Genomic DNA, 13,344 nt, shown 5'->3' on the forward strand with positions numbered 1-13,344 from the left:
TAGCAACTTTGTTTTGTACATAATATTACATTCATATGCATTTATATTTTTATTGATGTCTTAACAATATATGAGCACACTGTCTGCTATGAATATACCCTGGCATCCTACTCTCTGGTGTGGCCGTGCGCATCGCGCTGTGTATGGCCAGCTCTGACATGTGGGCGGGCGTCTTTTTACCTGGTGTGCCTCCTCCGGGATTCATTCCCGGCGCCTGCGCACTCCGGCTGACGCCCTGTCTCCATGCCAGGACCTTGCCGTCATAGTGTGCATGCGCCGTTTGCGCCACCACCATTGGCCGGTTACACTCATGTGACCGGGGCCGGGGGCTATTTTAAGGTCCTTTTCCTCTTTACCCTGTTATCCTCTTGAGAAAGCGGCGTTTTAGCGCTGCGAAACGCGCGTCGGGGGTCTCTCTCTGGCTGTGCCCTTCCCTCCTCACCTCTCCCGTGGTAAGCATACTTGTTTTTCCTGCGTAAATGCCCTGAATGCTTACACTATGTGTGATGTTACCCCTATGCTAGGGATGGATGACTTAAGGCTCACAGCGCTTTTATGCCCACATGGGTTCATTCATGGTATATTCCTGCAGGTACTTCATATTACCTGGGCTACTGCCCATGGATTGTGAGGGGTTTGTGGGAGGTGGCTTTTCCTTCACTCCTTCATTGGAAACGTTTGTACTCTGACTTAGTACTGATAATTATGTTTTAATGTTTGTATCAATAAAATAATTGTTCCTATATACCTCTGTGTCTTGCTCCTTGTACTCCGTATTTACATGCATTGGTGGAGCGGTTCTAATTTTTCTGGGGGTATATTATGTACTGGTTTAAGCAGGGGGACACGTCTGGCACTGCAGGATCTGAGTAGTAGTGTGTTACTGATGGTAGCCTTTGTTATGGTGGTCCCAGCTCTATGCAGGTCATTCACTAGGTCCCCCGTGTGTTTCACCGTTCTTGTGACCATTTTGACCCCACGGAGCGAGATCTTGAGTGGAGCCCCAGATTATCAGTGGTCTTGAATGTCTTCCATTTTCTTATTATTGCTCCCACAGTTGATTTCATCACACCAAGCTGCTTGCCTATTGCAGATTCAGTTTTCCCAGCCTGGTGCAGGGTTAGAATTTTTTTTCTGTGTCCTTCAACAGCTCTTTGGTCTTCACCATAGTGGAGTTTGGAGTGTTACTGTGTGAGGTTGTGGACAGGTGTCTTTAATACTGGTAACAAGTTCAAACAGGTGCCATTACTACAGATAATGAGTGGAGGACAGAGGAGCCTCATAAAGAAGAAGTTACAGGTCTGTGAGAGCCAGAAATCTTGCATATTTTTAGGTGACCAAATAATTATTTTCTTACAGAAAGTGTTTGACCTCTGTCATTGCCAACAAAGGATATATAACAAAATATTGAGATTAACTTTTGTCAATGACCAAATACTTATTTTCCACCCTAATTTGCAAAATAAATCTTGCCAAATCAGACATGGTGATTTTCTGGATTTGTTTTCTCATTTTGAAACTCTCATATTTGTGGTCTACCCATGATGTCAATTACAGGCCTCTTCCATCTTTTTAAGTGGGAGAACTTGCACAATTGGTTCTTAACTGTATAACCACATAAAGTGCTGCTGGTCAGAATTGAAAATTTGGCCTGGTCAGAAAGGTGAAAACAGGCTTCGGGATGAAGGAGTGTCATGTGCGGGGAAAAATGCATATAACCTAATGGGTTAATTAGTTTTACATTTCTTGATTTTTAAACTGGGAGAATGATTCACACTTTTATATTTTTTAAAACACTTTTTTTTTTTTTTAATTTCTTCTTAAAATGACAGTCTCCTACGCCACAGTCTTGACTTCACAGGAAAAGCTTCATGGTGGCAACAGGGGACTTTGGCAGACCAGTTGTCACTGCAACTTAGGATGGTGTCCACTCGCTCCCACAGCTCCCGTCAAAAACGTATGCTGCCTATGTAACACACCGACTCAGAGTGTCTGACGTAGTATAAGGGGATAAGGGAGATCGGTCGTACATAGGGGCATTTTACAGAGACAGGTCTTGACGCCTATAAATCAAATCAATATTTTGTGTCCTGTCTAATAATGAAAGTGAAAAACACATTGGACTTAAGGTACCTTCACACTAAACGATATCGCTAGCGATCCGTGACGTTGCAGCGTCCTGGCTAGCGATATCGTTGAGTTTGACAGGCAGCAGCGATCAGGATCCTGCTGTGATATCGCTGGTCGTTGGTTAAAGTTCAGAACTTTATTTGGTCGTCAGATCGCCGTGTATCGTTGTGTTTGACAGCAAAAGCAATGATACCAGCGATGTTTTACAATGGTAACCAGGGTAAATATCGGGTTACTAAGCGCAGGGCCGCGCTTAGTAACCCGATGTTTACCCTGGTTACCAGTGTAAAATGTAAAAAAACAAACAGTACATACTCATCTTCGCGTCCCCCGGCGTCCGCTTCCTGCACTGACTGAGCGCCGGCCGTAAAGTGAAAGCACAGCACAGCGGTGACGTCACCGCTCTGCTGTTAGGGCTGGCACTCACAGTCAGTGCAGGAAGCGGACGCCGGGGGACGCGAAGGTGAGTATGTACTGTTTGTTTTTTTACATTTTACACTGGTAACCAGGGTAAACATCGGGTTACTAAGCGCGGCCCTGCGCGTAGCAACCCGATGTTTACCCTGGTTACCCGGGGACCTCGGCATCGTTGGTCGCTGGAGAGCTGTCTGTGTGACAGCTCTCCAGCGACCACACAGCGACGCTGCAGCGATCGGCATCGTTGTCTGTATCGCTGCAGCGTCGCTTAGTGTGAAGGTACCTTTACAGTTATGAATCAGGTGTGTTTACGAGGGAAGCACTCTGGTCGCCTCCCCCCCAAACTGCTGTGTATACATAAAGCACTATGCAAACATTTTTGGCAGGTGTGGAAAAAATGCTGCAAAATAAGAACCTTAGCGAAGTAGAAGTATTAATAGTTTATTTTTATCAATTAAGAAAATGTAAAGTAAACAAGCAAGAAATCTAAATCCCCTGAGTATCTGGTGATTACCTCCATCATCAGTATTTGGTGACCGCCTGTCGCCTCCATCATCAGTATCTGGTGACCGCCCATCACCTCCATCATCAGTTTCTGGTGATCGCCCATCACCTCCATCATTAGTATCTGGTGACTGCCTGTCGCCTCCATCATCAGTATCTGGTGACCGACTGTCGCCTCCATTATCAATTTCTGGTGATCGCCCGTCACCTCCATCATTGGCATCTGGTGACCGCTCATTGCCTCCATAATGAGTATCTGGTGACTGTCCATCGCTTCCAACATCAGTTTCTGGTGACCGCCCGTTGCCTCCATCATCAGTATCTGGTAACCGCCCATTGCCTCCATCACTTCTCATCACTTGTACAGTTTGTGAAGGATCTCGTTAGGAGAGTGCCCAACATCTTGGAACACTGAGGCCAGATCTCCTGTGTATGAGGCTTGTGCAGATCCTTCTATGTCTTCATGTGATCCCACAGACGGGATGATGTGAGATCAGGGCTCTCTGGGGATCTGATCATCACCTCCAGGACTCCTCATTATTAATGACATCGGCTGGATGTTGAGGGTAGTTCTCCGGCTGCAGAATAAATTTGGAGCCCATCAGGCATTACATGATGGGTAGGTATCTGCCTGGAGTTCTCAGCACTGAGGACACCATTAATCCTGACGAAATCCAAACTCCATTTGCTGAAATGCAGCCACATACTTGCAGGTCCCTCCACCATCTTCACTGTTCCTGAAGACCCTCATTATTGTACAGCCCTCCTGCCCTGCGGGAACAAACTTTTTTCCGTAACATCCAAAGATATCACATTGTGACTCATCAGTCAATAGCACATGATGCCATTTTTCTTCATCCCAGTTATTCAATTGTTTCACTCACAGTTGAGTCACTTGGCCTTGTTTCCATGTGGAAAGTATGGATTTTGGTTGAAATTCTTCCATGAAGACTACTTCTGCCCAAACGTCTCTGAACAGTAAATGGATGTACATCAGTCCCACTGGTTGTTGCCAGATCTGAGCTGATGGCACTGCTGGGCATCTTCTCTGTTTTTCATCTGCTGCACTAAGTTTTCTAGACCAATCATTGCATTCACTTCTCCTCAAGTTTACCCATTTCTTAGTGTCCTCAATGGTGAGAAATCCAGGGAGATACTTCATCATCTAATATCGTCAGGGAGGTGTTTGATTGGCTACAAAAATATTCTGCATCCGGGCAACAACCGCCAACATCCAGCCAATGTCATTAATAACGAGAGTTCTGGAGGTGATCATCAGACTCCACAGAGCCCTCATCTCACATCATCCAGCCCGTGGGATCTCATGAAGAGACAGAAGGATCCGCACAAGCCTCATACACAGAAGATCTGGGGTCAGTGCGCCAACATGTTTGGAACAATCTCCTGTTGAGGACCTTATAACTTGTGTACAAGGGTCCAAGACTGTGGAGTCAGTAAGCCAAACCATCAACTGACTCAGACTCCACCACACTGGTAATTACTGAGCACATACTGTACATAAAGTGCAGCACAGATTCATCTCAATTAAAACCGAGATCCTTAGATCAGAAATAGAACAGACATATAGGACATTTAATAACTTTCTCAAATTATTATGAAAACATTTACAGCACATCCTGCAGTGAACAACTGTACCCAATTTATTACATATTTTAGGAGTTGGAATCAGTCCATTTTATACAAACTCCAGCTCTGACTCCACCAAAATGGACAACGACTGCACAGCCCTGCAAGTGAGGAGAAGAAGTGATGGAGGCCACGGACGGTCACCAGATACTGATGATGGAGGCGACGGGCAGTCATCAGATACAGATTTAATTTTGTTTTTATTTATAAACTTTACACTTTGTTAATTAGTACAAATGATCTAATAACCCTTCCATTTCTTACTTTGCAGCATTTTTTCTGCACCTGCCTAAAAACCTTTCAACAGTAATATATATCTTACATATACAGATACACAGATAGAAAGGGGTGCGCTCCCTCCAGGTATACATCAGACTCACAACAAATGCACCTTTTCATTAGTCACAATGCACATAATATATTAGTGCCTTACTTTGGATAATTATAAACCTGTAGCTGTAATGTGCCCTTACATGGGACTGCGCACTCAGAAAACTGGTCACTTCCTGACACAGGAAGTAATAGTACATACAATGTGGGGTTGCAGACGGGAGCTGAATACGCATCATACCCGGCAGACGATGGCTGTGTTATTCAGTTGGCATCTGCAACTAACAGCAGTAAGTGGAGCTGATAACCCCTACATGCCGCTGACAATCTTTGTAATTAGTGGCATTTCCAGCAAGTGGCCATTGTCACCATGACACACCCAAAACCCCAAGAAAAGTGAAGAAAGAGAGAGCGGCTATTCCATGGCTCTGTAAATGGCATACACACCTTCCTCTCTACTCATGGACCTCTGCGGTGGAGGCTGACTGGTGTCGGCACCATCCATGGCTTTTCCGATTCTTGAAAATAAAACTTTATGCATAGCTGAAAGTCAAAAAGACACAGAGGTAAATGCAGGTCTTTCATGATATCACTTGATATCGAAAAGTCTTCAAGCCTGCAAACATATTTATCGCCTACCCTACCTTCAGGTACGCTGGAAGTCTTGACATTGTGCACTGCCTGCTGGGAGTAGTAGTTCTCGTAGTATCCAGTAGTGCTGTGTGCAGGCTGGTAACTGTTTTGCTGGGGCTCGTCTGTGCTGTGGTGGTAGGGGGCTGCATGTACAATGGGACCCTCTCTCTGATGGTTCATGCCATGGCCACCAAGAGCCATAGGAGGACTGAAGGAAGTGTTCCCATAGATTGGGGGTGGGGGGCCTGGTTCAGGCAGCGGCTCAGAATTGTACATAGATGGGTGGTTTCCCTGGTATTGCATTCCCGTATACGGCTGGTTGTAAAACTTTGACCTAATCATAGGAGAAATGACACTCCATCAGCATCGGATCTCAGACACGTAAAGATTGGGTACTTTCACTGTTGGTCCCAACACTACAACATATTCCTATATCCAAAAGAGAAAAACACAATACATCAGCTGGCGGGGTCACCAGAGCTGGCGCCGGAGGAATGAGAACACAAACCTACAACTCTAAGAGACATACCACTGCCTCTTCTAGACTGGGTGCTTTTTCTTTTTTACAGTTTCGTTTTTTCCCCTATTCTTCTCTGTAACCTTTTTTTTCATTTTTAGGACATCATTGCTGTACAAAACCTTGCATTACCTGGAACGGGTCATTTTTAAAGACACAATCCATTTTTACCATAAAATGTAGGGAAAAATAATTTTGGGTGGAAAAAATAAAAATTCTGCCTTACTTGTTTGTTTTTCCATTTTTTATTGTGCAGTAAAAATCATCTGGTAACATTGTTCCTCAAGTCAGTACAATCACGCCAGCAAAAAACCTGTTTACAATTTTATATCTTAGCAATTCACGAACATTGTTACAAAAATAATACCATATATATTCATGAATAAGCTGAGTTTTTCAGCACTTTTTTTGTGCAGAACATGCCCCCTTCGGTTTATACATACACACACAGAGCACTTTATCTATTAAATTAGTGCTATTCTCTGATATATTTTATCACACACACTTCAGAGGTATTTATATCATTGGATTTGATTAGCTTGGAATTTACTTTTCCGGACACTAGGATCATTATTTCGTCCAGTGTTTTGCCTTATCCATTTCTGTATGGTTTGCTTTCATCTCCAACTACATTTTTCATGAACTTGTTATTAATTGTTAATTTAAATAAAGATCATGTTGTTTTATGATTTATGTTTGGGGCACTTTTGCATGATTATTTGTCTGTTTCATAGTGCTCCGTGTGTAGTTATTGAGGCATCTTTTTAAGGTTGGGAATAAGGAGCCATGCAGACAAGGATGGGAATAAGGAGCCATGCAGACACGGATGGGAATAAAGAGCCATGCAGACACGGATGGGAATAAAGAGCCATGCAGACACGGATGGGAATAAGGAGCCATGCAGATAAGGATGGGAATAAAGAGCCATGCAGACAGGGATGGGAATAAGGAGCCATGCATACAAGGATGGGAATATGGAGCCATGCAGACAAGGATGGGAATAAGGAGCCATGCAGATAAGGATGGGAATAAGGAGCCATGCAGACAGGGATGGGAATAAGGAGCCATGCATACGAGGATGGAAATAAGGAGCCATGCAGATAAGGATGGGAATAAGGAGCCATGCAGACAAGGATGGGAATAAGGAGCCATGCAGACAAGGATGGGAATAAGGAGCCATGCAGACACGGATGGGAATAAGGAGCCATGCAGACAAGGATGGGAATAAGGAGCCATGCAGACAAGGATGGGAATAAGGAGCCATGCATACACGGATGGGAATAAGGAGTCATGCAGTTACGGATGGGAATAAGGAGCCATGCAGACAAGGATGGGAATAAGGAGCCATGCAGATAAGGATGGGAATAAGGAGCCATGCAGACACGGATGGGAATAAGGAGCCATGCAGACACGGATGGGAATAAGGAGCCATGCAGACACGGATGGGAATAAGGAGCCATGCAGACACGGATGGGAATAAGGAGCCATGCAGATAAGGATGGGAATAAGGAGCCATGCAGACAGGGATGGGAATAAGGAGCCATGCAGACAGGGATGGGAATAAGGAGCCATGCAGACAGGGATGGGAATAAGGAGCCATGCAGACAAGGATGGGAATAAGGAGCCATGCAGACAAGGATGGGAATAAGGAGCCATGCAGACAAGGATGGGAATAAGGAGCCATGCAGACAAGGATGGGAATAAGGAGCCATGCAGTTAAGGACGGGAATATAGAGCCATGCAGACAAGGATGGGAATAAGGAGCCATGCAGACACGGATGAGAATAAGGAGCCATGCAGACACGGATGGGAATAAGGAGCCATGCAGACACGGATGGGAATAAGGAGCCATGCAGACACGGATGGGAATAAGGAGCCATGCAGATAAGGATGGGAATAAGGAGCCATGCAGACAAGGATGGGAATAAGGAGCCATGCAGACAAGGATGGGAATAAGGAGCCATGCAGACAAGGTTGGGAATATGGAGCAATGCAGACAAGGATGGGAATAAGGAGCCATGCACACAAGGATGGGAATAAGGAGCCATGCAGACAAGGATGGGAATAAGGAGCCATGCAGACAAGGATGGGAACAAGGAGCCATGCAGACAAGGATGGGAACAAGGAGCCATGCAGAGAAGGATGGGAACAAGGAGCCATGCAGACAAGGATGGGAATAAGGAGCCATGCAGACAAGGATGGGAATAAGGAGCCATGCAGACAAGGATGGGAATAAGGAGCCATGTATGCAAGGATGGGAATAAGGAGCTATGCAGATAAGGATGGGAACAAGGAGCCATGCAGAGAAGGATGGGAACAAGGAGCCATGCAGACAAGGATGGGAATAAGGAGCCATGCAGACAAGGATGGGAACAAGGAGCCATGCAGACAAGGATGGGAATAAGGAGCCATGCATGCAAGGATGGGAATAAAGAGCTATGCAGATAAGGATAGGAATAAGGAGCCATGCAGACATGGATGGGAATAAGGAGCAATGCACACAAGGACGGGAATAAGGAGCAATGCACACAAGGATGGGAATAAAGAGCCATGCACACAAGGATGGGAATAAGGAGCCATGCACACAAGGATGGGAATAAGGAGCCATGCAGACAGGGATGGGAATAAGGAGCCATGCATACGAGGATGGGAATAAGGAGCCATGCAGACAAGGATGGGAATAAGAAGCCATGCAGACAAGGATGGGAATAAGAAGCCATGCATACAAGGATGGGAATAAGGAGCCATGCACACAAGGATGGGAATAAGGAGCCATTCAGACAGGGATGGGAATAAGGAGCCATGCAGACAAGGATGGGAATAAGGAGCCATTCAGACAGGGATGGGAATAAGGAGCCATGCAGACAAGGATGGGAATAAGGAGCCATTCAGACAGGGATGGGAATAAGGAGCCATGCATACAAGGATGGGAATAAGGAGCCATGCAGACAGGGATGGGAATAAGGAGCCATGCATACAAGGATGGGAATAAGGAGCCATGCAGACAAGGATGGGAATAAGGAGCCATGCAGACAAGGATGGGAATAAGGAGCCATGCAGACAAGGATGGGAATAAGGAGCCATGCAGACAAGGATGGGAATAAGGAGCCATGCAGACAAGGTTGGGAATATGGAGCAATGCAGACAAGGATGGGAATAAGGAGCCATGCACACAAGGATGGGAATAAGGAGCCATGCAGACAAGGATGGGAATAAGGAGCCATGCAGACAAGGATGGGAATAAGGAGCCATGCAGACAAGGATGGGAATAAGGAGCCATGCAGACAAGGATGGGAATAAGGAGCCATGCAGACAAGGATGGGAATAAGGAGCCATGCAGACAAGGTTGGGAATATGGAGCAATGCAGACAAGGATGGGAATAAGGAGCCATGCACACAAGGATGGGAATAAGGAGCCATGCAGACAAGGATGGGAATAAGGAGCCATGCAGACAAGGATGGGAATAAGGAGCCATGCAGACAAGGATGGGAATAAGGAGCCATGCACACAAGGATGGGAATAAGGAGCCATGCAGACAAGGATGGGAATAAGGAGCCATGCAGACAAGGATGGGAATAAGGAGCCATGCAGACAAGGATAGGAACAAGGAGCCATGCAGAGGATGGGAACAAGGAGCCATGCAGACAAGGATGGGAACAAGGAGCCGTGCAGACAAGGATGGGAATAAGGAGCCATGCAGACAAGGATGGGAATAAGGAGCCATGCATGCAAGGATGGGAATAAGGAGCTATGCAGATAAGGATGGGAACAAGGAGCCATGCAGACAAGGATGGGAACAAGGAGCCATGCAGACAAGGATGGGAACAAGGAGCCATGCAGACAAGGATGGGAATAAGGAGCCATGCAGACAAGGATGGTAACAAGGAGCCATGCAGACAAGGATGGGAATAAGGAGCCATGCATGCAAGGATGGGAATAAGGAGCCATGCAGACATGGATGGGAATAAGGAGCAATGCACACAAGGATGGGAATAAAGAGCCATGCACACAAGGATGGGAATAAGGAGCCATGCACACAAGGAAGGGAATAAGGAGCCATGCAGACAGGGATGGGAATAAGGAGCCATGCATACGAGGATGGGAATAAGGAGCCATGCAGACAAGGATGGGAATAAGGAGCCATGCAGACAAGGATGGGAATAAGAAGCCATGCAGACAAGGATGGGAATAAGAAGCCATGCATACAAGGATGGAAATAAGGAGCCATGCACACAAGGATGGGAATAAGGAGCCATTCAGACAGGGATGGGAATAAGGAGCCATGCAGACAAGGATGGGAATAAGGAGCCATTCAGACAGGGATGGGAATAAGGAGCCATGCAGACAAGGATGGGAATAAGGAGCCATTCAGACAGGGATGGGAATAAGGAGCCATGCAGACAGGGATGGGAATAAGGAGCCATGCATACAAGGATGGGAATAAGGAGCCATGCAGACAAGGATGGGAATAAGGAGCCATGCAGACAAGGATGGGAATAAGGAGCCATGCAGACAAGGATGGGAATAAGGAGCCATGCAGACAAGGTTGGGAATATGGAGCAATGCAGACAAGGATGGGAATAAGGAGCCATGCATACAAGGATGGGAACAAGAAGCCATGCATACAAGGATGGGAATAAGGAGCCATTCAGACAGGGATGGGAATAAGGAGCCATTCAGACAGGGATGGGAATAAGGAGCCATGCAGACAAGGATGGGAATAATGAGCCATTAAGACAGGGATGGGAATAAGGAGCCATGCAGACAAGGATGGAAATAAGGAGCCATGCATACAAGGATGGGAATAAGGATAAATGCAGATAAGGATGGGAATAAGGAGCCATGCAGACAAGGATGGGAATAAGGAGCCATGCAGACAAGGATGGGGATAAGGAGCCATGCAGATAAGGATGGGAATAAGGAGCCATGCAGACAAGGATGGGAATAAGGAGCCATGCAGACAGGGATGGGAATAAGGAGCCATGCATACAAGGATGGGAATAAGGAGCCATGCAGACAAGGATGGGAATAAGGAGCCATGCAGAGAAGGATGGGAATAAGGAGCCATGCAGACAAGGATGGGAATAAGGAGCCATGCAGACAAGGTTGGAAATATGGAGCAATGCAGACAAGGATGGGAATAAGGAGCCATGCATACAAGGATGGGAATAAGAAGCCATGCACACAAGGATGGGAATAAGGAGCCATGCAGACAAGGATGGGAATAAGGAGCCATGCAGACAGGGATGGGAATAAGGAGCCATGCATACAAGGATGGGAATAAGGAGCCATGCAGACAAGGATGGGAATAAGGAGCCATGCAGACAAGGATGGGAATAAGGAGCCATGCAGACAAGGATGGGAATAAGGAGCCATGCAGACAAGGATGGGAAAAAGGAGCCATGCAGATACGGATGGGAATAAGAAGCCATGCATACAAGGATGGGAATAAGGAGCCACGCAGACAAGGATGGGAATAAGGATAAATGCAGATAAGGACGGAATAAGGATAAATGCAGATAAGGACGGGAATAAGGATAAGTGCAGATAAGGACGGGAATAAGGACAAATGCAGATAAGGATGGGAATAAGGAGCCACGCATACAAGGATGGGGATAAGAAGCCATGCAGACAAGGACGGGAATAAGGATAAATGCAGATAAGGATGGGAATAAGGAGCCATGCAGACAAGGATGGGAATAAGGATAAATGCAGATAAGGACGGGAATAAGGAGCCACGCAGATAAGGATGGGAATAAGGATAAATGCAGATAAGGACGGGAATAAGGATAAATGCAGATAAGGACGGGAATAAGGATAAATGCAGATAAGGACGGGAATGAGGATAAATGCAGATAAGGACGGGAATAAGGACAAATGCAGATAAGGAATAAGGAGCCACGCATACAAGGATGGGGTTAAGAAGCCATGCAGACAAGGACGGGAATAAGAAGCCACACAAGCAAGGATGGGATTAAGAAACCATGCAGACAAGGATGTGAATAAGGAACCATGAAGATAAGGATGGGGATATTGTGCCATGCAGATAAGGATGGGGATAAGGAGCCATGTAGACTAGGATGGGAATAAGGAACCATGCAGACAAGGATGGGATGCACACCAGAATAGGGATTAGGGAACAATGCATACCCGGGGCTTATACTCGAGTCAATAAGTTTTCCCAGTTTTTCAATGCAAAATTTATTGCCTCGGCTTATATTCGGGTTGACTTATACACGGGTATACACGGTAATTGTTTTGCCTGACCATATTCTTTTTTTTTTTTTTTATTATTATGGCATTGTAGTTGTATGGGGGCTTGTATTTAGATGGCCAAGCTGTAGTTTTTACCATTGTGGAGTACATAGCTATTTTAGTTTCACATTGAATTACATATTTTTTGGGGGAAAGTGTCCAAAAACTTACAATTTTTAATCTCATGGATTAATTTATTTCATAGCTTGATAGATCAGACTTTTATGGAGCTGCCGATATCAAACCTGCTTATTTCTTAATTTTTGAACTGAGAAAGGGGAGGCGATTACACTTTTTTACTTTTAAAACCCTGTTTTTAACTTTATTTCTCTGTCTCCCTCGGTACCAGTGATCATTTGATCGCTTTTCTATTTCTATATACTGTCGCGAAAAATTGTGATTTCCAATGAAGCACATTCCAGGGCTGGGCTTCATGGGGGCACAAAAAAGGCCTTCAGTAAACCCCTGCTGGCCATGGAGACCCGCATGGATAGTGGAAGAGCTACCATGCAATTCTGCCACATAAATGCTGCGGTCAGAGAGTAATTGAAGCATTTCTAATGTAGACCGAGCCAGTATCTTATTTATAAATATTTAAGAGTTACAGAGGAATGATAGGATTCAGAAAAAAACAGATGCTCCTGAATTATTTTTTGATCCCCACAGAGAGCAGGGGAGGGTTTTCGCTTTATGCATTTTCAGGGTATGTTGACACAAAGTTTTTCTTTCTGGTGACTGTTCACACAGCGGATAATTTTTTAATGTCATGAGAACTTAATGTAAATTTTGTTACAAAAAGCTCCAAAACTTCCAAATTCACCTGGCAGCACCACAGTCGGATCTAACGAATCATTTTGTATTGTTTTAACAGAAAGAAATTTTAGCAAAGATTCTACCATGTGGGAATTCA

The 13,344-nt window shown here is 45.3% G+C and overlaps 1 protein-coding gene and 1 long non-coding RNA gene across 2 annotated transcripts in view; both read right to left on the bottom strand.

The window, feature by feature from the left end:
- LOC143769033 (uncharacterized) overlaps positions 1-13,344 on the bottom strand; it is an 898,561-nt gene that overhangs the window by 248,519 nt on the left and 636,698 nt on the right. The window lies entirely within an intron of this gene.
- Positions 1-13,344, bottom strand: part of ZC3H6 (zinc finger CCCH-type containing 6) — a 122,656-nt gene that overhangs the window by 32,180 nt on the left and 77,132 nt on the right. The window contains exons 10-11 of the mRNA XM_077257552.1: positions 5,673-5,995; positions 5,476-5,571 (exon numbers count right to left, since the gene is read on the bottom strand). Coding sequence (XP_077113667.1) covers positions 5,476-5,571; positions 5,673-5,995 — 419 coding nt within the window. The remainder of the gene's footprint in view (positions 1-5,475; positions 5,572-5,672; positions 5,996-13,344) is intronic.

This window comes from Ranitomeya variabilis, chromosome 1 (genome assembly GCF_051348905.1).
Source record: "Ranitomeya variabilis isolate aRanVar5 chromosome 1, aRanVar5.hap1, whole genome shotgun sequence".
Classification (NCBI taxonomy): Eukaryota; Metazoa; Chordata; class Amphibia; order Anura; family Dendrobatidae; genus Ranitomeya; species Ranitomeya variabilis.